Source organism: Pseudopodoces humilis, chromosome 17 (genome assembly GCF_049639895.1).
Source record: "Pseudopodoces humilis isolate 2021_Gansu_Grassland_sample_001 chromosome 17, ASM4963989v1, whole genome shotgun sequence".
NCBI classification, from domain to species: Eukaryota; Metazoa; Chordata; class Aves; order Passeriformes; family Paridae; genus Pseudopodoces; species Pseudopodoces humilis.
In genome coordinates, this window is record NC_142216.1 from 13,989,746 (window position 1) to 14,015,631 (window position 25,886).

At 46.4% G+C, this 25,886-nt stretch overlaps 1 protein-coding gene across 2 annotated transcripts in view; it reads right to left on the bottom strand.

Annotated features, from left to right (window-relative positions):
* Window positions 1-5,465: 5,465 nt before the first annotated feature.
* The window catches only part of SLIT3 (slit guidance ligand 3), a 465,384-nt gene continuing 444,963 nt past the window's right edge, over window positions 5,466-25,886 (bottom strand). The window contains exons 34-37 of one of the 2 annotated variants that reach the window (XM_014253183.2): window positions 14,688-14,842; window positions 12,196-12,481; window positions 9,862-10,070; window positions 5,466-8,770 (exon numbers count right to left, since the gene is read on the bottom strand). In XM_014253183.2, coding sequence (XP_014108658.1) covers window positions 8,529-8,770; window positions 9,862-10,070; window positions 12,196-12,481; window positions 14,688-14,842 — 892 coding nt within the window. In that variant the 3' untranslated portion in view covers window positions 5,466-8,528. The remainder of the gene's footprint in view (window positions 8,771-9,861; window positions 10,071-12,195; window positions 12,482-14,687; window positions 14,843-25,886) is intronic. The other variant, XM_088063492.1, reaches the window with a different exon arrangement.

Below are 25,886 nucleotides of genomic sequence, written 5' to 3' on the forward strand. Positions count from 1 at the left end.
AGCAAGAATTCATAACTGGTTTCTTCCACTTTCTCCCCTCTCCTTTGTGATAAAGTGACATGTAATTACAGATCAGTTACTGTGACCTAGGATGAACGTAAGAGCTCTAGTCTAGGAGGAGGATTTGGGCATAATCTCTGTTTTGGAAGCTGAAGTTTCTTTGTGTCTGGAGTTTAGCTTTGGCAAAAGTCATTTTTGAAATAACCATTCAGAAACCAAGGAAAGACAAAATCATGCTCAGCTTCCTGGGCATGAGGTTTACTCACAAACCTGTTGTGTAAGGACAGGAATCCTTTTTTTACCTTCCATTTCCCCACTGCTCCTAAACATGTAAAACCTGTCATATATTTATTGTTCATTTTAATCCAGAATCTTACATTAAAAACCTGAAATTCTCATGTGGATGCCCTTTCCCATTTATCATGTTTCCTTTCTGAAATATCTGTATTTGGAAAACTTACTTTGAAGTCCTCTAAGTAATCATTTCTCATCCTTTAAAGGAAGTTCAGGGTGTATTAGCAAGGCTGCAGAGCTTCTCTCTTTCTGTAAGCTACATGTAATTATGGAAATTCCCATGTGTTACTCAAAGTGAGGAAATTTTGGTGTGGTTTTGTGGTTTTTCACTGCAGTGTAATTTACTATTGAAACGTTAAACACCAGCATTTACATACATCATAGGGAATACAAGAATTTAGCTGCTACCTGGAAGTTAACTTGCTCATAAATATACACAGTGATTGGAAAAGAGTCTTTAATTTCCTGCCTGTCACCAGACTGTGCAGTGTGGAATGTTTGGTGTAAAATGAGCTATCCGGTGTCTTGCAGACATCTCTGGTGGGGTTGTGGAAAACATCTGCAGGGAGATTTTTTATTACCTTAATTCTGAGGCATTTTTTTTTCCCCAGCACTGACACTCTGGCTGTTTCCTACACACCTTCTAACTCTAGAGGAAATTAAATACCATCCCTGGGAAGTGCTGGTAATAAATATATACATGCAACCCAGAAAAATAAGAAAAAACAGTGTGCAGCCTGACAGCTGTCTGGTTCCTGCTGTCTTGAAACAGGCAGAAAAGTTCCTGACCCAGCTTTTCACTGAGGAAATGATAACTCTCCCTTTCCAGCAATGCAGATTCACTGACTGCTTTCCCAGCCTCTGACTCTTGTCAGGGTCAAAAATGTGTATTTTGTGCATGGCTTTTAGGAGGAAGTTCTGAATTTTAATACATGGATGCCCACTTTAGCTATTGTATCAAACAAACCCTCCTAACTCATCTCCCCCTGTGAAAAATTGGAATAGGTAAAGGGCTCTATGATAATGAATGAGTAAAGGGCTGTTCAGTTAAAAACAAGATCAGCAAATCTAAAGTTTCAGTTTCTTCACAATAACCTGCAGTGTTTTATATGAATGTCACAGCTAAGACAGAATAGGTGAAATTAATCCCCCCAAAATGAAACTGAGATGATTGCTCACCTATCTTGAGTCCATCTCAGAGCAGAGGTTTAGCTCAAACTGGAAGTTTAATGTAGGCCTGTGGGAGGCTCAGAACATTCATTAATTTGCAGAGTAATTGATTTATAGGTTATGAGCACATTGAGATTGGAGTTGTTTGTATGTCAGTCAACATACTGCTTGGAATAGCCCCTAAGTAAGAATAAAGAAATCTGAAGGTACATGTATGAATTTCTATATAAATACAAATGTGTGTATATATATACATACACACATATATACACTAGTATATAACTTAGATAACTATGGGTAATGAAACCAGATGAGAGAATTCTATATGAATGATATACCTGAAGGCAAGGACTTTTTTTAAAATCAGTATTACTGGGGTGAAATGAAAACTGTTTCATTGCTATATAAAAATCTCATTTATTTATTGGTGTGACCAGCTTAGTCTGTCTTGGTGCCATAAATCACACTTTGGTGTTTTACTTCAACATAGTAAACAAAAAAAATATAAAAACCCCCCACCCCCAACAGCTTTACCAGGAGAAACTAGGGCAGGTTAAGAGATGCAAAATATGCTGGTGTGTAATTAAGGAAGTTTAAGCTGCTTTATAAGAACTGCCTGTTGTGCCTGCTCTTATCACATGCTAGGTGAAAGCCTGATATTATCTCATGTGCTGCAAAGTCCCCACCTAAATTACCTTGTGGTATTTAGTTCCTGTAACCTTGCTCTGCAAGAAGTGTCAAAGGCAGGGTTGAGGCTTTTGCCTGTCAAGGTTTAACCCCAGCCAGCAGTCAACTCCCTCAGTGCCACTCACTCCCTCACTCCCCTGTTAGAGGGACTGGGAAGAGACCTGGAAGGGTAAAAGTAAGAAAACTGTTGGAATGAGTTTAAATGAATTCACCGCTTCCCAAGGATGGGTGAGTGTTCAGCTGTCTCCAGGAGACCAGGTCTCCATCACAGGTGACAGTGACTTGGGAAGACAAACACCATCACTCCAAACATCCCCCCTTCCTCCAGCAGAGGAGCTGGTTAAATGCTGCTGGTGGAAGATTAGCTGGAGGGCTGGACCACTGAAAATGGCCTGATTGCCTGCCAGTTTTGAGCTATCGCCTGAATACTCATTTGCCCACTTTCTTCCCTCCCACACCTCAGAGGTAGGATGTGCGCTTTTCCTCCCCAGGTATGACACAGCCTTCTAAAAGATTATTTTTATAGAGAAGGAGTGATCCTTGTGTCGTGGGGACAAACCTCATAGACAAGTCAGAGAAGGCACTGTCATCCCCAGACTACCTTGGACATCACTGTACTTTGAAAGCTAAGAAGCCCTGGGAAAGTAGAAGGTCAAGAGATCAGATAGGAACAGGATACAAAACTGTGCAAGTGTCACAGCAACCTCTGTTCCTCCTGCTTGTGAGACTGTGGGGTGCCCCCTGCATCTCAGAGTAAGTGCAAGCTCCTCACACAAACAGGTACTGCCTGTGTGCTCCGTTCCATGCCCGAGGAGTTTCTTGCTGCCTGCAGGGCTCTGGGAGGGTGAAGGAGCTCGGAGCAGCAGCTGTGCTTTCTTCACAGAGAGGTATCACAGGCTGTGGGGTGTGCGCCAGCCAGCTCGGAGACCTTGCTGGGTAATGAGCTCTGCAGGCACGCAGTGCTTTTGCCTTGGTGTGTGTGAGCAAACAACAGCAGAATTGGGGTAGAAACAGCAGAATTGGTTGTTATTCCATAAGGTGCTAGCATGGAAATAATCAACATCAACTGCAGCCATGTGACACTGATGTCAGAGCACTGTCCTGAGGCTGCCACAGGGAATAGGCACAGGCTGACCCATATGCCCGCACACAGAGCCCTTGTCCTGCTGCCAGGGCTGGTGCTGGTGAGGTGCTGGACACCCTTAGGTCTCACATGCTCTCCTGGGGCTCAGCAGAGCCACCCTTCTGCTGCCAGTTCATGCAGTCTCCTGGGGTAAACCCACAGTGATCCCATGCCATGTTGTGGGGTCAACAGGGACTCCTGTTACCATAGGTGAACCATGCTAAGAGGTTGATGGCTCAGGATCAATAAAACCTGAGAAGTTATTGTTTAAAATTTCCCAGAAAATCTGTGTATCACATTTACATGTGCTTCTGTGATGAGCAGCTGAGGACTCTGGGCTTGTCTAGTTTGGAGGGAGGGAGACTGAAGGGTGACCTCGCTGCACTCGGCAGTTCCTGTGACAGGGAGAGGGAAGCACCGAGCTTTTCTTCCCAGGATCCAGACAGCAGGCATGGGAAAGTTTCAGTGCTGCACCAGGGCAGTTTATACAGGATATAGCAGGGATATACAGCTATATCAGGGAGCATTTTTTTGTGGAGAACCTAGAACAGGCTTCCTGGAGAGGCAGGCATACCCCAGACCTGGCAGTGCTTGAGGCGTTTGGATGGTGCCTTCAACAATGGGCTCCGTCAGCCCTGAGTTGCTCAGGCAGTTGCACCAGATGGCTGTTATGTGTCCCTTTCCACTGAAATATTCCGTTCCATTCCATTCCGTTCCATTCCATTCCGTTCCGTCCCATTCCATTCCGTTCCGTCCCGTTCCGGATGGGCCGCCCTGCGGCGCCGCCTGCTGGCGGACCCTGTTCACTTCCGCTGTCCTCGAAAGCTGCGGGGCCCATCCTAAAAAACATCTGGAAAACAGCTGGAAACACCCTTGCTCAGCACACAGAACGGTACCGGTTTGGCCACCCAGTGTGACACCTCACTGGGCCTTAAACCAAGGCACGGGAGTACCTTGGGCTCGGCAAAGCTGTGCCAACTCCGCCCGTCCAGCCCGCCAAACCGCGGGGCTGCCCGCTGCGGGCTGGAGCAGAAACTGGGAGGTAACTCCTAAAAAAGGTCACAAGGAGCAGAAGCGACAGGACCCCCAGAGAACAACGCAAACCCTGCAGCCAACCACCGTGCAAGCAGCAGCTCCATCCAGCTCCTCCCTGACGGCTAAAAAAGAGAAGGAACATGGGACAGAACGTTTCCAGCGCTGCTGGCCTCGTACCTGACACGCGGTACCCGGGGCAGCGCACGCACAAACACAAACACAAACACGAGCGCTGTATCCTCGGGCTGCAGCTCCTTGAGTGCCTGCTCACAAACCCCCAAGCTGCACAGCCACGAGCAGTGCAAATAAACTGTTGAGCAAACCAGGGCAGCCGCTACCCAGACATTTTTGAACGCTTCCCTGCTAGCTTTTTTAGTGGGCTCAGCTGGGTTTGCTTTAGGTGAAAATGCTGCCATCTGCTACAATTATGTAATTAACCTTCATAGTTCAGACTTAATGATGCTCATTAAGGTTGAGTGTTTTTATTGGCTAACTGCTGGCACCAGTTTTGCATGGAACTGCAAAGGCAACTCTTAAGGGCCATAGTTGGAAGCATAATTAGCAATATGTGAGTGTTGCACAGGGGCATGGGCAAGGCAAGGTAGAGGACTTGATGGGAGCTTTGTTTTATTCAGTGCTAAGACTGGAATACAGTGAACAGCAGAAGTGTGTTACTGCTGGGTCACTGATAATAAATAATCAGCTAGAGCGGTGTGGCAGCAGATTTGGAGTGTATGTGTGTCAGGACATCACAGGATCCCTTCCATCCATGGTTGGCTGTGTCCATTTCCTCAGCCTTACCTCCTCCATTCCCCGTACTTCTTCATTTATTCTAGCATTAATTAGTGTGTTTTTGCTGCAGGCCTTTCTCAAGCAGTCGAAAAAATGTAGCAAATAAAGTTTTTAATTTAAGAAAATGCCCAGGATCGAAAACTTTGTGGCCTAATTTGCCTGTGCATATAAGACTCCTAAAATATTAGGCTGTGATGCTATAAAAAATTTTAACTAGTGTACACACCGCCTTTAACTACAGCTGTTCCTTGTCCAAGAGGAATGTCTGTAGTTCTCCCATCATTTCCTGTGAACTACCTTGTGGACACTGAAGGTTGAACTCAATACCTCAAATACACAGAGAAATAACCCGCATCACAAGGTGTTACAATCTTCCATAACCCAACAATTTATTTAAACTTACATCACAATGAGAATCTAATAATAAAATACATCGGTCCACACCAGTCTGCATTGCCATTTTTAAAGGGTAAGCATCTTTCTTCACTTTATATTAAAACTTTCTGGAGGTAAAAACTACTGCATTGTACCCACAGTTCTTGAAATCTATTGTAACATTAGGCAGGTTACAGAGGAACTTTCAGAGCTAATTACACATCAGTTAACCTCACATTTTTGGCACATCTGAATGCTTTTTTATTTTCTTCTCAAAATAATTCTGTAGCAAGTCAGAGAATCATGGACATAAAGCATCACTATCCAGTGGCAAGTGCTGCCTAAAAGCATACAAAATTTGCATAATTTGGTTATGAAATAGGTATTTTCTTAGTTTTTTATCCCAACGCTTAACAGTGAAGTGCCATGACAGGAAAGGGCCAGGAACAGGGCCTTGCTGAGCTGTTGTTGGTCCCTTTGCCGCAAGGCTTGGCTTAAATCCCAGAGTGATGTTAACAAGATGTTGATGACTTTTGCCTTGCCAGGCCAGTGGCTTTCAAAGCAGCCTCCAGCAGGTGTGAGGCCACCCATAAATGTCACCCTCCTTCTCACAGCGCTGCTGCTCCAGTGACAGAGTGAACACAGGTTCGGACAGGTTCAAGAGGGGCCGTGTTTGTGCAGCCCTTGGCAGTCGAGTGGCTACAAATCTGAGGGCTGGTGAGCCACTGCTAGGCTGGATTCCTTCTGCCTGACACCACAGCAGCTGCTTCTTTAGAAATGACAATGTTTTTAAGCAGGAATGAAACATTAATGGTAGTAGTGTGCCTGGCACATATTTGTACGAGTGTCTGCAGTTACTTGCATGCATTTTTAAAACGTGTAGGTTGTGGTTTAGGTGATTTTTGTTGTACACCATAAACCCCAGCTGCTACGAGCTTCTGATGTTACATTGAAAGTAAAAAGCAGTCCATGGTACTTGCAACCAGGGTTGGTTTTTTCCTGGCTTTTTAGCTGTACTCTATCAATCGAGAGTCTGGCATAAAGTAGTGATTGTTTTATGTTTCACTGATTGTCAGCTCCATGTACTGATATTTATTTTGATGACTTTTTGAGATGGCTGTTCCATTGGTTATGTCCCTTCTGCTCACATTGCTCTGGTGGGAACAGAGAAATATGAATGAACTACTGCAGTTAAGGAGCAGAAGAACAATATGCATGTTAGCTTTGTGGCTGTACTACAGCTAGATGGTCTCTTTATGTTAGTGGGAAATAAACATTTCTACTTGTCATGACAGGGTTCCTTTCTGTGCATCCTTTCAAAGCCCAAATCAAAGTCTCATTTTCTTGATTCAACTTTCCTGCTCATCCTTTGCTGAATCCCCTGATCTGAAAGCCTTTTTGTGAGACCAGTAAGCATTCCCAGGACTTTATGGCTGCTAGGAAGCATCTCTGACTACCTTTCTTAGAGACAGAGAACTTGAAGAAAGGTTCATATTCTTATTCCATTAGACAAAGAAAGAAATTACACAGATAACAGAACAGTTGTTGATGGGGAGGTTTGAAACCTACAGTAAGAGAAAATTCAAGGTATCCATGGTGCTCTTTGCACGTATGTCCTGACCTTGAAAGGCAGCCCTGACAAAAACCCTTCAAAAATCAAACTCACTCCCAGAGTCAATTTTTCCCTCACATCCACAGTGAGAATTCATCCCTGCATTGATTTCCATTTCCTACTCAGCAGTTGCTCTGAACACAGCTCAGGTGAGCGGGGCTCAGGACACGGAGCAGGTGAAGAGCTGTGGTGAGCAGGTCAGGCTGCACTGGTGGAGCTGTGACACCTCTCCCTGTGCAGGACAGCGCTGCTGGGGCGGGCAGTGTCGGCTGAACGCCTTCACATGGATTTAGTGCAACTTCTGCTCGCTTGGAAAGCTGTGGAGAGGCAGGCAGCTGCTCAGAGCCAGCGTGTGGCTGAGCAGCAGCCACGGCCCAGCTCACACCCCTGGCTCAAGTGACAGTGGCAGTAAAAGCTGATATGTTGCAGGTGTGTTCTGGCACCTGCGGTATTTTCATGCTCTTTACAACCTTTGCAAGTTAAAGTGTCAAGGTGTGATAAACTATGTAGCAGTGCATTCCTTACATTTCATATACAAAAAAGAGCTCAAGACTGGGAGCAAGAAGGCACAAACTTGGGAAATAACATAGCTGAGGAGTTTACACAAAGGTACTATGGCATTTATTAGGCATCACTTAGCACTTATTTCACATTTTGCCCCCAAATTACCCCAAAGCAACATAAATTTCTCCACTTCCTTTCCCTTTGCACCCTTCTTTTGGATAAAGCTGCCTGTGCTCTATAGATACAGTTGCTGCAGAATATAACGTGAACACAGATAAATACAACATACACAGCAAAAAAATGTATTATAGTATTACAATAGTCAAATAATGTAATTAGCCTCAAGCTACGGCAGTGTCTGTGTGCTCCAGGGAACCAGTTCAGGAACAGCAAGCGGGGCCACTGTACAGGAGCAAACCAGCGTGGGCAGAGCTGGGAAGAGAAGGGGCTGGGGAGGCTCTTCGGGTGCCTGGATGCAGTCGGTCACGGGGATCTGCTCACCTGGAACTCCCAACCAGGGCCTCGGAGCTTTCTTCAGCCCGAATCAGTCCGGCGGCAGGTCCTTGGAACACCTTTAGTCTGTTCATTGTGCATACACATAAAGTCACCCCACATTCCTCCTGTTAGGCTATGTTTTCTTTATATATATAATTTTTTTTTAACCTTTTAGCTTTTGAAATTTTTTTTCTTACAACTGTTAAAAAAGTTTCATGGTAAAAATAGCTCACTATATGATACATATACCCAAAGTGGTGCGATACTTTATATAATAAAAGATGAAAATAGTCACTTTCCATAATAAAAATAAGTTCTATTTTTTGCTTATTTTACAATATACTTAATAATTCTTTTCTTCTTCTTCACTCTGCAAGTAAATAGGTCCCATTTTGATAACGCTTCTGAGTCGATTAAAGTGGCAAGAGACCGGAGAATTGCTTATAAGCACTTTGAGCAGCCGCACTCCACGTGTCTCTCCAGTTCTTCCGTGAAGGTGGAGCCATCCACGCACTGGAAGAAGTATTTCCGCCTCTTGCTGCGGAGGGGGACGCAGCACTGCCCGCTGCCACAGCTGCCGCGGCACTCCAGGCGCGGCACTTTGGAGGAGGTGGCACACGAGGTGTAGCCCTGCTGCCTACGGACCACTTCTCGAATGATGTCTCCTTGGCAGAGGTTCTCTGCTGGGACAACAGAGATGGAAAGGAGTGAAGAAATGTGCTAACTGTTTGGATGGATATTCCCCGTACATCAGCGAGCAGCCCTGGCTTCACAATGTGGTTCAAGACAAACAGATGGCATGAGAAGAACCTTCATCTTTTATTGCTTTGTACCTGCCACCAAAACAGATCTTGTCTACAGAAATGCGTAATATCCGGTGCAAGGTGGAGGCCAAGCAGGCCTGCTGGCTTTGATCAGCAGCCTGGAGGTGTTTTAATGAATGCAGAGTGTTGAATCCTGCAACACTCCTGCAAAATAAGGATTAGTTTTACCACGGCTGCTTCTCCAGAGCAAAGGTCAGCCTGCTCTGCGTGACACCAGTGGTCTGGGACACCTGAAAGTGGCTGTGCTGTTCTGCACTCCCTGTGCAACAGCCAGATACATTTTTGGTGATGGGCATGTGTAAAATTTGGAAAGTCTGTGGTTCATGCACAGGAAAGGGACAATCTAAATAAAAATAATATAATCCAGCTCCTTCCTTCTGGACAAGAACAAAAGAAGGCAGAAATGATGCAGTTAAAACTCTGTGAGTTTCCAGGGAGTCTTTTCAGGTTAGGGCAGAAGAGCTGGGCCTCTGCTCTCATAGGAAAGTCCAGCATGATCTGTGGGATTCCCCTGGAAACCTGCCCAAGCTGAAGGAGCGAGCTGAGAATCTTTCAAGCCACTTCAGGTGAGCAGCTCCTCCTTGTAAGACCTCCCTTCCCAGCACTGCAAATAACTGATCCCTGTTTGCTGAGGGTAAACCTAACAACAGCCTCTTCTTAAACATCCCACCCAGATCCTGGGAGCAGCAAACCTTGAGCATTCAGGAGGCAGAGAATAAAACTCTTCGCTCCATGTCCCCATTTCTCTATGTGATAGCAGCTACCTTTCTGTTCTCCCTGTACTGCTCTGCAGAGGTTGGCTTAGCTTTATCTTCTATTTGCCATCCCCCCCAATCTGAGTGGCAGGGAGGAGAGGTGTAAAGCAGGTGTAAAGCAGGTGTAAAGCAGGTGTAAAGCAGGTGTAAAGCAGGAATGCAGCAGCACAGCTCCGGCCCCGGGGCCAAGCCCACCTTTGTCACAGAGCTCTCCGCTGTAGCCGGGGTCACATTCGCAGTAGGGCTCCCCATGCTCCGAGACCTTACACTGCCCGTGGCTGCATTTCAAAGTCCTGCAGGGGCTTGAGGAATTGTTCTTCTTGTCACAGTACGTGCCCGTGTAGCCCTCCGTGCACTTACAGGTGTAGGCAGCGCCGGCCGCTGTGCACTTACCATGCAGACACCTGGAGAAACAGAAGCATTTAGAGCTGGGCTTTGCTAGATGTGAAAGTTCCTTTCCCCAGAAATGTTTGATTTTGGCATTTCTGCCCATTTAATTCCAGGACACTAATCCAAAAACAGCAGCTCAGTGTCAAACACTCTGGAGAAAACTGTGATCTTTCAGTGGATACTGGATAACGTTCAGAGAATGCCTTTGGAATTTGTGAACCTAAGTAGAAAACACTGGGCTCTCCCGTGAGCACAGCCCAAGGCTTGGCATCCACACGAGACAGCTCACATTTACAGCATCAGCACGTGGAACTAAGTGCCAACAATCAATCTGCATGCCCAGGCTTCCTGAGCAGAGTTACGGTACAAATAATACCAGGCGATGACAACCAGTGTGATAAATGAAGGTGCTTGTGGCAAAGCTGTGCACAGACTTATCAGTGGGCAGCTGGAGCTGAGGGTTCCCTGGCTCCTGGGGTTTGCAGCGAGCACTGGCATTTCCGAGGAACACCACAGGGTGGGGTGGTGATGCTTAGCAAGTTCTCTAACACTGTCCCCACTTCTGGCACAGGGGAAGACTTGAAATGGGCCGAGAACAGCGAGGAAAGAACTCTCTCCAGCCAAGGAAAAAGTGCTCAGGGCTTATAAACCTTTGGCATAACGTACCTTGACATAAGCCCATGTCTCTCTTATTTTTATTTTCTTTCTAATACTTTAAAATTATTCCCCCTTTATGTTGATTTTTGTACATTTAATACATTTTGTACATTTAATTTTTAATCTTTGAACTGAAAAGGACAGATTATAAGAACAGTTTCAGTCAAGTCCAGACATTCAAAATACTTTAACGAATGGAGTCACAGTCTGTACAGAGCAGACCCCACGAACCAGAGGTTACCTGATCTTTACAGGTTCGTTTCCTCAGTGAATTAACCTGTGAGTGTTGGAGCAGACACCTCCACACTCCCCTGGATACACGGGGCAGGGCTTTAGGGAGCCAGCTCCAAAAGACTGAAGTGATTTGGGAAAGGTGGGACAGTGTATGAGCATTAAAAACACACCCAGCTACTTTCCTTAGCAAGGGGCTATGTTCATGATTGCCTCACCCTCCCTGGACTAGGAGAGAAACAATCCCTCATCGTGTAAACATCTGGAACTCCCTTATTTTCCTCTGTCCAGCCACAACAGCTTTGTGCTGACATTTTAAATTCAAGGAAACATTTGGGTCTTCATACCTTTGGTTTGTAAACTGTCAGGTGCTTTTCAACACCTTCCAGACTTCAGTACTTTGCAGAATTAGAACCAGAAGCAGGTTTAAAATGGTACCTTTGCCAGGTTAAATTTCTGAGAGTGATTATTCACTGCATCAATTTACCTGTCAAAAGTATGTGCTCGTGAGAAGTGCCTTCCAATACAGCAACTGAAGGAACTTCTAAAACAGAAGTACTTCCATCTGCTTATGAAACAACACTGAAATATGCAGCCTGCTGCTCTGCACGGGACTGTTTCCTGTGTATTGCCCATAAGAAAGCTATTCATCCCGTGTTTCTGATGGAGATGTGGTTATTGAGCCTTTGAACTGTAAATACTTTACACTCACGCTCCCTTCACATGCAACACCACGCTATCCTTTAAACTTGCACTTTAAAGGGCTGTTTCGAAGTGTAATGTTTAAGTCAGCTATTTGGGAAATTTAAAACTGCTCACACTGGAGTGCATAATGGTCTTCAGGGAGTAAGTCTGAAGAATGGGCTCAGTGGTGCTGGAGAAAACCCCTAAAATGTAAACCTCCCACTCACAGGCAGCTCTGCTCTGGATCCATGCAGGCATTCACCTCCTGGGGTTAAGCCGTGCCCATTAACAGGAGGTTTTGTATTTTAATGTGTAAAGTCACAGCTGAAGGTATGACCTGCAGCATTAACACCTGAGCTCCTTCAGACCATGAGCTCCTCTGGCAAATCAGCAAGGTCTGAACAAGAAGTGGAAATCGAGAGCTGCCACAGACTCACAACTGTCAATAATCTCATGTGAGGACCCAGCACCTCCAAAAACAGTCAGATGTGGGTTTGCAAGATGAAATGTGAAATATGCATTAGCTGTAAAGCTTTCACTCTCCCATCAGCATTTGTCTGAGCTTACTTGTGGTTAAGACATGGATCTCCAATTTCCTGGTCACACAGAGGGCCCATCCAGCCTGGGTGACATTCACAAATCACACTCGTTTTCTCCAGGGATCGGCAAATCCCATGCTTGCAGATGTTACAGGATTTGCAGCCAGGAAGGACTCCCAGTGACTGCTGTGGTAAATCCTTGAAATCCTGCAGCTCATTGTTGATTCTGACGTCGTGAATGCACCCATGAAAACCATTTGGTGTCTTATCTGCACCCTGGCGCAGGGATGATAATCCAGTAGAGGTTGGGATCCCTTCAGAAAAAAGCAAAAGAGGAAGGTTCACTTACACTTACAATGACAATATATAAATTATAATTGCTAAAGCTTCTTCTGTCACAGCCCCTTAAAATATTTGAATAATTAATTTCCATAGGACCTTTGTAAGGTAGCACAATCTCATTGTCCTCATTCTGGAAATGGAAAGATAAAAAAATAAACTCACTTGCCCAATCTCCTGTAAGAAGTCCATGACCAACACCCCCTCCAAAAAAAGAAAGAAATAAAAGGAAAGCCAAACCAAACCTGTATTAAACCTATATTTTGGCTGGTGGCCACATGCTCCTGTCAGATAATGTTCTTTCTATCTACAGTTTAATAGCAATTATTCTTCTGAAAGTTTTGATTGTCAGCAGGCAGCATCCACCTCTGGGATGCAACACGACAGTTTGGCTTTACTGGCTTGTGTTAAGAGAGGGAGTGGTAAGAGTGCATCCCATGGAAAATAGTGCAGGAAAGCTCTAAAGACAGGGAACAGCACCTCAAGGGCCAGGCCAAGGCTTTGTGGTGAGCACCTCACATCTTGCTGAAGTGCTTGGACGAGATCACACTGTTGGATGGTTAGCAGGTTCTTTTGGATGTTGTTTTATGCCTTCCCCACTGACTCCAGTGTGGTTGTACAGCTGCATTAGCACAGGCAAGTGCTTCCATTTCCAGCCATGTGAGGCCTCTGAAGTTGCTGTCTGTAAGTAATGCTACCTGTAAAGCTGGTCCTGAAACAAATCCAGCATCTGTTTAATGTGTGTTAGGAGGAAAGTTGCTAGAACAGGGGTTGTGTTTGTGAGATGGACAAAACTGTGAGCACCTGAAGGGTCAGGTCTGTTTTAACCTTACTGTAGGTCAGGAACAATTGCTCTGGGGTAATTTAGGCAACCAGTTTAACTAAACCACCTGCAGAGGAAGGGCAGCTGGCTTCCATGGGAGGGCTGCACAGGAACAGGGGGCACATGAAGAACAGGGAGGGTTTAGAAAGAAGCAAGAAGAATTTTAATGGGCAATAACCAAAGTCTTTATTGAGGACATGGATCCTGGTATCCAACAGTCCTTCATCCCAGACCTCAGCTTTTTCCTGAGAATTATTTAGGTACCTTTTGAGAATTAGTATCGATCCAAAATGCTCATCCATTAACTAAACTTTTCCACAGGATTAGTTCCCAAGTTCCCTGTGTATAAATTGCTGAAGGATTGGTATCTTTTGTGCTGTGCTAAAGGGAGAAATTGTGATGGCCTCTGCACCAGCAGATTACCTTTGATGCACAATGCTCTTTAACAGCCTGTGACATTCTTAATAGGAGCCAATTAGAGAAGTTCAGCCTTGTACAAAGCAAGATTAGCCAGTTTTCTGTTTTACAAGGGCAATATCCAGGGTTCTTTTAGAAAAGTGTTATTAAAGAAAATTATTTAGAAAAGCCTTGACCAGCACCAACTGAAGTTGGTAAGAGTTTCTACTATTGGCTTAAAATGATATCATTAGAAAAGGCTCAAAGACTTTCTGAGCCTATTGCCATTCTGCTGACTTTTGTATTTGGAATAGGATGACTAAAAATTCAAGAACTCCATGTCACTGAAAGAGAGATTTCAACATTCAGTTCAGAAGAGAACTAGGGGGGTTCTAGAAAAAACAATCCATTGGGCAGAGACTAGCCTTTGTTCTGTCTCTCATAACTAGACACCTAATCAGTGCTATAATCACTATTCTGGGCATTGTTCCCCACCTCATTTGGCCTCTTCTTCTCTCCAGATTCAGTACTTAATATGAAAAAAAATCCTTAACTGAGGCTTGATCAATTCTAATATCTGTCTAAAACTGTGGCTTCAGTTTCCAATGAGAAAACTATTAACCAAGGTGTTCTTAGCTTGTGTGTTAATATGTTTTTTAATCACAGACCTCTTTCCTCACAATTTTTAGTCTATAAAACTTCCAGCAGAAATACTGCTCAGTTATGGTATATTTAAACCTACTAACTATTGATTTGCTTTTCTGCCATGATAATTTGTGATACTCCCACTGATACTTCTGCTTCAGCCATGACATCTTGGTGCCAGCCAATTCTGGAAGCTTCTGAAATGCCAAGCGGGCTGTTCTTGCAGTAGCTGTGTGAGAACCCTCTCCACAGGATGGAAGATGATTTGCTTCTGAGAAAACATGTTAAAAACTCGATTCTAGAGCAACTCACAGTACCTCCAATGTAGAGGGGTGTGTTGAGGCTGACAGAAGTCTGTTTCTGGAGCTTTCCCAGACTCTTGGGAGCCCCCTTGTCCACCACCAGGTTCAGAGTTTGATTCAGCATCACGAGTTCCACACTATGAAACTGCCCATCATTTACTGTTTCCACACTAACAAGTAAGAGGAAAAAAAAAAAAGAAGAATTAGAAGATGAACAAGAACAGCCTCTGCTTCTGTAACATCCTGTATCCTACACCTTGCACAGCACAGCTCTGGAGTTTGCAGCCACGGTGTTCTCAGCATTTCCTCCAGATGGCAGGTACAGACTGACACTCAGCTGATCCTGTGCAGGCAGTACTGACACATGTGGAACATTTCAGAGGGCAGCTGATCAGGAGAGCAGCCACTCCAGCTGTTTTTCCCAGGGCAGAAAAGCAACTGTGTAGCTACATGACACACTGGCTTTGGTAACAAAACTACCAAAAAATCCCATTCTGTGCCCTCAGGCACAGCTTGCTGCCCTCTTTCACACTGCTTGCTGCTCATGCTGCAGGCTGGATCACTGAAATTACTTCTTCTCATATGGGTATTATAACTTAAATTATCTCACAGGGTCAGGAGAGATTGCAGTTTGGGGTGAGACAGCAGAGGCCTCTGAACCCAGCATGTCCTCCTCACAGCAGAAGTGTCTTGGAACTATGTACCAAGGAATAAGGACAGACTGAGGTTCTTAAAGCCAGAGATAGAATTCAGGAGGTCTGGCTTATAAATGACCAGTGTGCTTTGTTCAATATCAGACAATCCTACCTGAACACAAGGAAAAATGACAAATTGCTACTCCTTTTTGAGCAATATTAAGGTGTAGATTGAAGCCTGAGGATAAAACAATAGGAATTGTTTGGTGGTGGGGAGGGAGCAGGCAGCCATCTGAGCAGACAAGATGTTAAAAGTACTGTGTATTTATTGCTTTGTTTTTAACACTGATTTTTCAGATGCATGAAGTCTGCAGCAACCTCCTAGTCTGCACCTCAAACAATCTTCACCTTCTCTTCACAGACATTAAAAGGTCCAGTGATAGCATTCCATTTGCTTCACACTATCATTTTTTTATTTTCAGGGCAGCTCCAGCTCTCAAACCTTTATGCTGCATGGTGAAATCCTCTAAAACAACCCAATAGTTTCAAAGCAGGGAAGGGCAAGGGTGGGATTCCCTGCTCTTGAGCAAAGAGGGTTTCAGACCAGGGCAGTAATTGCAGATTGGATGGGATTTTCCCACTGCTGTAGGTGTAATTGAAAGGCACAGTACTTGTGCACTCAAGACACCAGGGCATAATAAGAATCTGACAACAGCAGTGGTTGGTCTGGAATCAGCCTGTGGGCTCTGTGAACTGCCCACATGCACAGCATTGCCTGTGAGTGCCCTTTCCCAGGTTCCTCCCTTCAGGCTGGGGGAGCTGTTATGTGTGGGTAATGACAGAACACTCCAGCTTTGGGCATCCTGCTTGGACAACAGCCTGCATGTGGGATTGCTGCACATGTGGTGCACACCACAGCACAGTGTCAAAGATTGGGTTTCTGCTCGTTCAAAACGCCCACAAACTCCGCATCCTCTCATGGGAAGTTACAATTCACAGGTCAGGCTCCTTTCACATGATTTGTAAATTTGCAAGGTCAATGTCTCTGAGCTGTTTACTCACACTTTCTTCCCAGTCAGTGAAGAGACACACTCATCTCTAAGGGTGAATCACCTTTTACATGTGACCACCTCTCAGCCTAAGTGACATGCTGCCCATCTTTAGTGCCCAGTCCTGCAGAACTGATGTGTAAGGCTATTGCAGCAGGGAAATAGGACCTCAACTTCACAAACAAATTATGTGCCTTGGAGATTATTGGAATTCAGTTGTTGCTAGAAGAAGTTTCATTTTTATAGCGTTTTATGGTAGACCTGACATAACCAATTGTAGTTGATGTCAGGCAGCACGTCAGCACTGCAGGCATTTCTGGGGATGTGCTGTTTGAGAAGAGCACACTGCTGCTCCAGACTGGAGCTGATGTGCCTCTGCAGTGCTGCTCTCCCCACAGGTTGTTGGGATGAATCACGAAACCACAGACCTTCAAAAGCTCATGTAACGTTACATAGATGATAAGGTAACAGCAGTGTATGAGAACCTTTATGGTGTGGATTTACATAAGTGAGTGAGTTAATTCTGTTAATTCTGAGAAAGATTCCCAGGAAAGCTCTGCTGGCTTAATCACTCCTTCCTGGCCTGCAGGGAAGCAATGGGCTGTGGCTGCTGCCCATGTTCAAGATGGTGAGAGAGCCCTGGGGAGAACTCGAGAACCTGGAGCTGATGCTACAGTTCAAAGTGTTTTAAAGAAAAAACATAAAAGCTTGTCACTGAAGAAAAAAGCAGATCCAGTTGGTCCAGCAGACACTCTGGATCAGAGCAGTTCTTTCAGGGCCCTGCCAAGGGCAGTGAGCTGTGTGGGCCAGGATGAGAGGCAGAGGATGTGTGCTGGACCCACTGCCCACGGGGCTGAGCCTGTGCCCCTGGGAAGGGCAAGGCTGTCCCCCTGCACCCGAGTGCACCACAGTGGGGCCACACCTCGAGCACAGCACTTTGTGCATTGGCAGCTCAAGAAAGTTTGGAAACAGCTGGCCTGAACTTTGTGTTTAGATACTCTGGAATTCTGCTAAGTGTCTGCTGCATTACGAGGAGCAGCTGTGCTACGGCAACGCCGACTGGGTGATCCCTCTGTGCTCCCTGCTTATCTCACTGCTCTCTGCAATGCCCGATTCCCAGGGGGGAAGCACTTGGACTTCCAGCTGAAAGGTGCAGGATAAATGGAAATGCACATGTGGAATTGTTAGTCTGTGCAGAAGTGCCAATGAAGGGGAGAGGTGGAGCCAAGCCCCACGGGCTGTGAGAGCTGAGCACTGTGGAGGTGGGATGGATGCCTGTAGGATACGGAGCCCTTCCCCAGCAGGATCTATAGCTGAAGCTAACACACAAACCACATGGTTATCTGCAGAAGGCCAAGCCATGGCCATTTGTCAGAGGACAACATTATCACCTCTGGCAGGACTGGCTCTTCCCCGAGCCAGGATTTCACAAGCATTCATCACCTATTCTCCACAGGGTGTGCTTTTTCCAGATTATGCCTCGACTAGCAGGCAAACAAAAGTCTGTGAGTCCTGGGGATGGAAACAGCCACCCCACACGGTGCTCATGCCTTTCAGCATACCCAGAGCTGGTATTTTTGTTGGAAAGTGAGTGAGGAGTCCCAGTCTGCAGGAATACATGGATGAGTATTACTCCGTTCTGATTCTTTCACTTTTCAACACGGAATTGAAATAGTCTTTGCCTGAACTTTGTGAAACAAAGTAACTCACAGCCATCACCCAACACTGCAGTTTTGTAAAGCAGATAAAGTTAGACCAGGCAAAGCTCTCATTTGCTGTTTGAGAAGACACAGAGATATGATAGAAAAGCTGAATGTGGACAGCCAGGATGACAGGAAATCTCCAGCCAGCAGATACTTGTGTGAGAGCACTTACTTACTGCTGCTGCTGATGGAAAGGCATTCAGACGCCTTAGGATTTTGAGATGGAGACAACCGTGGGGGAGAGACCAGTGGTGAGAGAAAAGCTGCACGAACTCTCCTCAGAGCCTCTTGTGTAGCCGGGCCTTTAGGAGCCCCGGCAATCGTCGGAGACAGCTGGAGACAGTGGCTTGGCCGGGGATGAAGGGCGGCGGCCACAGGCGCTGAGCAGCGCACGCTGCTGCGCTCCGCAACCATCGGGGCCCCTGCCAGACCCGCTCCAGAGGGTCCTGTTAAAACCTTAACTGCATTCTCACTGGGGATCGGGTGCTCTGACTGGGCTCTTCCTTCTGGGACCGCCCGCGGGATGGAGATACCCTCCTTCAGTCGGGATTTCTGGGCTTCCTCCGGCCACCCCGCACCGAGCTGCCCGCGCCGAACGGGGCGGGTGCGGGCCGGGAATGGGGAATGAGAGCCGGGAATGGGGAATGAGAGCCGGGAATGGGGAATGAGAGCCGGGAATGGGGAATGAGAGCCGGGAATGGGGAATGAGAGCCGGGAATGGGGAATGAGAGCCGGGAATGGGGGCTGAGAGCCGGGAATGGGGAATGAGAGCCGGGAATGGGGGATGAGAGCCGGGAATGGGGGGTGGGGGCCGGGAAGGGGGAATGAGAGCCGGGAATGGGGAATGAGAGCCGGGAATGGGGAATGAGAGCCGGGAATGGGGGCTGAGAGCCGGGAATGGGGGGTGTGGGCCGGGAATGGGGGATGAGAGCCGGGAATGGGGGTTGAGAGCCGGGAATGGGGGCTGAGAGCCGGGAATGGGGGCTGAGAGCCGGGAATGGGGGGTGTGGGCCGGGAATGGGGGCTGAGAGCCGGGAATGGGGGATGAGAGCCGGGAATGAGGAGTGCGTGACGGGTATTCAGGGTATGAGCCGGAAAGCGATATACGAACAGGGAATGCGGGCCGGGAGCGCGGTGCAGCGGCACGGACGGGCAGCAGAGGGCGCCGTGGCACCGCGAGCCGAGCGGGGACAGCGCCGCTCCCGCTCCGGGTCCCGCTCCGGGTCCCGCTCCGGGTCCCGCTCCGGGTCCCGCTCCCTGTCCCTCTCCCTGTCCCTCTCCCTGTCCCTCTCCCTGTCCCGCTCCCTGTCCCTCTCCCTGTCCCGCTCCCGGCCCCGCTCCCTGTCCCTCTCCCTGTCCCGCTCCCTGTCCCGCTCCCTGTCCCTCTCCCTGTCCCGCTCCCTGTCCCTCTCCCTGTCCCGCTCCCTGTCCCTCTCCCTGTCCCTCTCCCTGTCCCTCTCCCTGTCCCCCTCCCTGTCCCGCTCCCTGTCCCGCTCCCTGTCCCTCTCCCTGTCCCTCTCCCTGTCCCGCTCCCTGTCCCTCTCCCTGTCCCGCTCCCTGTCCCTCTCCCTGTCCCGCTCCCTGTCCCTCTCCCTGTCCCGCTCCCTGTCCCGCTCGGCCCGGGCTGCCCCGCGTCACGGTGAAACCGGATCAACCCGTGCGAGCACCATGAGGGACACCCGAAAGCTGCGGCAGGAAGAGCCAAGGGCGCTAACAAACCGTGTGCCGCTCCTGAGATCCTTCCAAGCCCTTAATACGGTCAGGAAATTTTAGCTGACTTCCAACCGCAGCATTTTGTGCCACCGCCGTTGGACATTGTATAGTTTCCTACATATCCTTGTTGAAAAAAGGGGAGGAATTCCAATTAAAGAGTAAACACTTGAAGTGTACGCAAAGATTTCTAGGTATTTAATAATTAAAGTTGCTGAAAAGTAAGCAGCAAAAGGAATCAATAGTTTCCCATGATGCAGAATGGTTCCCCAGGAGCCAGGCACTGCTGCTCTGGGTCGTGGTCGGCAGCTGGTGAGGACCCACCTGGTCAGGCATTTCCCCACTGTGCTCAGTCTCTGCAGCATCCCTCCTCCTTTCAATCACACTCATCCTTTCACAGCCCACTCTGCATGCCCTGCCCAGTCCGGTGCACTGCTCTCACTGAGGTTACCCTCGTGGGGAGCTGGCCATGGCATCTGGTCAAATTTGGCAAAAAAAAATGGAAACTGCTGGGATGTGAGGAGACCACAGCCTCCAAAGCCCTGGGTCCAGCACCCTCTGTTCCCTCGGGGCTGCCCTCACTAGAAAGGGCTCTATGGAAGAGACATTAAAATTTCCTGTGGGAGGGAGCTGGACTCTTCTGCCAGAGCAAAAGATGAGCCAGTGGAGCCACTGCACTGCACTACACAGACACTGCACACAGTGCACATGGCCTCTGCTGGGAGCTCAGACTCCAGAACACATGGAAGTGAAGAGAAAGAGATGTCTGTTAAACATAAAACCCCAGGGAATACAGGAAAGAACTGATTTCCACTCTCATTTTTCAGATATTTCTCTTCTCCCTCCTATATATTTTCTTTCCCCTGTACTCCATCCAGCCCCAAGCACACACAGATGTTTCAAACACTGACTCCTCTTGCTCTAACATCCATGAGAGATTTAGAGCTGAGCCACTATAAATATGCCAGTGAACAGAAATGCATTAAAGGATTAAAGCATTCAATTGGAACTTGTAAAATTTGGGCTTTGGGGTCCGTTTTTTTTTCACTGTCTAGTAATATACCTTTATTGTAGACAGCAGAAAACAGCAGGGCAGAAGAGTCAAAACCAAAAACAGCTTTAAGTATCACAGCAAACCATGTCACTGAGGAGATATATAACCATCAATTATGCAAATGAGAACATTAATTCATTAGCTACAGTCTCCAGATTTTCCTGACCTCTGTCTTAATGGGGACACGCCTCATTTGACACACAAAACAAAGGAAACACAAGGATGGTAAGAGACTGAAGACCATGGGGAACACTGAACTTAGATAATCTTTGAGAACATTTAAAGTAGAAGGGAATAAACAAAAGTGCATGTCCGAAAGACCTTAAGGAGCTTACAGCACCAGAGAACAGGTAACAAAATCAAAAACTCAAGGTGAGAGCTGCAGGGAACTGTGCTGTCAGCAGTTTGGGAACTGTGAAACTCACACTGTGCCAGGCTGACTGCGGGTATCAGCAGTGATGGGTTCTCACCTTTCCAAGCTACACTTACCTCCTACCCTTAGTTCCAGCTATAATCAGTCCTTGGCCTAAAATACATTTAAACTTCTCCATGGCAACAAAGGCAAAATCATAATTGGAGTGGTGTTTGTGCTACCTCCACAATAACACATCACTTCAAGCGCTATCATCTTCAGGAGCTGAATAAAAACCACATGTTGAGAAAGAAAGTACGAAAAATGCTAATGAAACACAGGACTAGGGAAATAAGAGGTGAAAGGAATATTAAAGTACTCAAGTTCACTTTCAGCTTGAAATATACTCTTTTGTTATGTTCAATCCTGTTTTACATGACTTGAGTGTTAGGTCTTTTAGGCTGAGAGTACTCAACATTAAGAGTTTTTTCCTTGATACCTCCATTTTAATGTGCTTGGTTTTATACCTTTTCTCTTACTTAGAACGTTGTAGACCACCCAAATAAACCATCTTTCTCTTCGTGGTGTTTACAGCCCTAGAACACTGGCAGCTGATTACGGTATCTCCCTTAATGATCGTTTGGCCAGGCTGTGCATATCTAATTTCCAGCCATGATTCAATTCCTGCAGCACCCCTGCCAGCAGTGAAAGTCATTGTATTACACACCTTCTAAGGGAAAAGTAAGGACCTTTTTTACACCCCTGCAACATGCAATTAACACAATCCTGACCCCTTTCCCTAGATGATTCATTAAAGGGTGTGACACCCGGCCAGGGCAAACATTGCTTGTTTGCAGTGGATTCTCACAGTATCCCTGACCCCGGTGAGGTCCCACAGCTCCCTCCAGCTCCACTTCTGGGAGCAGGAGCTGCTGTCCCCTGCACTCTCACCAGCAGAGCTGGGTACCTCATTCTGCTGAGAATCTTTTAAAGCAAGTGCAATGGCAGTGAAACCAGCTGGAATGAACTCCTCAAGTCCAAGGCCTCTCCTGAGTGATGCTCCCTACTCAGCATCTCCACCAGGATACATTTGCTCCTCACTGCACACGGTGGTGTCCTTACAGTGACATGCATCAGACAGAGTAACAAACCCACAAAATACAGGATGCAAAAAAAAAAAAATCAGTCAGAGATTGTGCAAGTTATTGGGTTGGTGTGAAATCTGGTATCCTTTTATAAAATGCCACTGCAAAAAGCAGAGGGGAAGGCAGGCCCCGGCACAGCAGCAGGGCAGTGGCAGCCTGAGTGCCACATCATGGGTACAGCTGAGTGTCACACACCAGGACAGGCTGTGACACAGCCCTGGCCCCACCAGGGCTTGGAGCAGAGCAGGGTGTGTGGGGTCACCTTCTAGAAAAACAGCTCTGCCATTCAGCTGGTTATCAAATTGCAGGTTCTGATGAGAAAATCCACCAGGTGCCTTCACAGAGCTGTTCCATTAGGCAATACTTTACACATCTATGCCCTTTTCAGCTCTGGAAAATGTGCAGGTATCTGCCTGTTCACAGCAGGGAGCAGGGCCACTACAGAATACAATTAACAGGGCATCCAGTCAGATTGACAGAGAATCATGGGTTTTACCTGAAACTGGAGGCCAAGCCCCAAGGGAAAAAAAACCTCATGTCTATTTAGAAATTGTTCCCACCTCACCTATAGCACCATACCTATAGCTGGATCCTCTCCTTCCACAGGAATGACCAAAGCCATCGATGTTTGGCAGCCACCAGAGCAGCTGCCATGCCCACCTTGCTCCCCAGCACTGAGGTGTGCTGGCAAACGCTGAGCTGTGGCTCCCACACTGTGAAGAATCACTGAAATAACCACTCACAGACCCATCCTGCACCTCCACCATCTCCCCCAGCCCCAGGTCTGTGTGTGCTGCTTCCAACAGAGGCTTCGATTGGATCCAGAGCCAGCCCGGCACTCGGGACAGACGGGATATGAATCTATCACACATGGTACACATCTAAACTTTGTGTTACTCATCATGTTCACAAGAAACTTACAGGCAGGAAAAAATAAACATATTAGCTTGCTACATGTTGTTATAAGGCAAAAAACCTCACAATTCAAGACATGAGCCAGTCATTAGTGCACAGGAAGTTTATAAAGTCTTTTTGACTATGATTAGGTTTATTCCATCACTGTCTATTATGAAAACACTTCAGCCTTCCTCTGATGCAATCAGTAATAACCAACTTTGGCAATGTATTACTGGACCAACGACCTATGGTATAGCAGGAAAATGCCTTTAAAACATATTTGCAACCTTTTTCCAGCCTGGCCTCTGCTGACAGGGGATGCCTGAGTGCAGCTTAAACCCACAGCTCCAGATTTTGGCCCCTGAGTAAGGTGACCTGGGACTCAGAGAATGTAACTTTTATTATTATTACCACAGCACAAAGAGGCTTTAGATGACCCATCCCTAACTTGCTGTACCTGGTACAGCACACAGGCCAGCACTGGCTCACTTTGTGAAAGGTTTTGTTTTCTTCTGGTAAAAAGCTCACTCTGAAAGACCCTATACATGTGTGAGACATGAAGTGTGAATCTGCAGCTTCTGGGTACAGGACATTAAACAGAAGAGAATGAGCTGGGTGGAGGCAGAGAGAGAGGAGGTGAGAAACTGTCATTCATGCAAGAGATACTGGAGAGATTTACAAAGAAAAAAATTAATTCAGCTTAACAAGATTTTGCCTGCTAAGTCCTTTTGCAGCCTGAAGGACAAAACTTTACCCTTCCTAAGCTTCAGCTCAGCAGGAAAAAGTTTCCATATTTCATGAAAGCAAATATTTGATTCTGAACCTAATGATAAAAGTTAAATGATATTTTAAGGTTTTGACCTTACATTTCACTGTCCTACTGCACAAAAATCCAGGGAAAACTAGGGAAATGCCATGTTTGTAGCTTGACAAGAACTCACACACTTGCCATTTTTCTCCCATTTAAGTACTCCAGAGCCCTGTAAAAAGGTAAAAAAAAAAACAACAAAAACTCTGCTGTCCTTTGCCTTGGCTCATGCAAGATGTACAAATACATTCAAATGTTACAATTTTTCCTGTCCAGCTCAGAGACTAATGCCAGTTTCTTTCATTATATTTGATACAGAATCCCTAAAGGGTACCTGAAAAAATGAGAGTGCATGATAGAGAGAACAAAATGAATTGCAAATATACAGAATTGCAAAGAGGTCAGTGATGCCTCACAGAAATGTCTGAAAAACATGCTATTTAGAGCCCATCCAGAGTATCAAACAGGCATCCCACCAGGGACAGGCACAGCACAGGCTGCAGACTCTGAAGGTGTTAGGAAGAAAAGGACCAGTCATGCAGTGCACTCTGCAAAGACACTATTGCCAAAAACTGGCTTTTACAAGGTCTAATAATGATCCTAAGAATAATTAATGTTCTCACTCCTGCAGCACATTCCTCCCCAGAAGGCAGAGAATTAATGGTGAAGCCTCCCAGGCTTTACTGCAGGTAAGCAATTTCAGCTAAAGAGGCAATGGCACAAAATCTCTCTCTGTGGAAGGTGTGGATGTTCTTCCACCACCAAAGCAACTCATCCTCAAAAAGTTCAACCTCATCACCAGCGGAAATTTGCGTAGAGGACTGAAGTCCTTGGGGAGTGGCCCATGCATTCAGCAGTGGCACGGCCAGGGACAGTGCTGGACAGCGAGTTCCAGCAGCTTCCAGAGCCATGGGCAGAGCTGAGGGAGTGGAAGGGCACAGAAGTTTGCAGATGCCACCAGCATAAGAACCTTGTGCTCTTCCACAGCCTGGAGGAACAGGGGAGCAGGAACCTCACCCTCCAGAGACATGTAGCACATTTCTGAAACACCTTTTCTAATTTTCATGCCTTTCTCTACTTTTTAGCTTCCATAGGGAACCAGATTTAATTTGTCGTCTTGCAGTCATCACATCTGAAACAGATACAGTAGGAATGTAAGCTCCTTTATTTCAGGCCTTTTGCTTTAACCACAAGAACATCCATCTATGCTGTGTAAGAGTCAGCCAGACCATGAGAACTGCATGATACAATCTACAAGGAAAATTTTTAATGATGTAGCATTTTTGAAAGCAGATTATGCAAGGATACTTTTAAAAGGAATTATAATGTAAGTTGGGTGTAGTCTCTACAGAAAAACAAATATAATTCATTCTTATCTTTTCCTAACTGCCTCCTTTTTCACTGCTGTCAGGAACCCTGCATGGAAACATATGATTTTACACCAACGATGCCTGCATCTTGCTCTTTACCAGATATGACAGTCTGTGTGCAACATGGCAATGTGGGAACTCTGGAGGGAATTACATCAGCAGTTTGTGTCAATGTTCTGTTTTCCATTTCTATTAGGAAGGATTATTTCAGCATCCAAATCAATGTGACTGTATGGCAGCATAAAATCTATCAGAGAAAAGTTTACAAGTAAGGTCTTATCTCTGGCTCAAGGAACAGATGCAGGAAAAAAGACTGAAAATAGGGAGTTCTCCCTATAGAATACAGTTAAACAGGTACCAGTGTCAATGGCTGAATGCTGGAACTATGCAATTAACTGCTCTTTGTTAATTCAAACTTTTAACAATTGGATTGTGGCAGTAAATAAAAGCAGCACGTTCCCGACAAGCTGGCATATTTAAATTAAGGTACG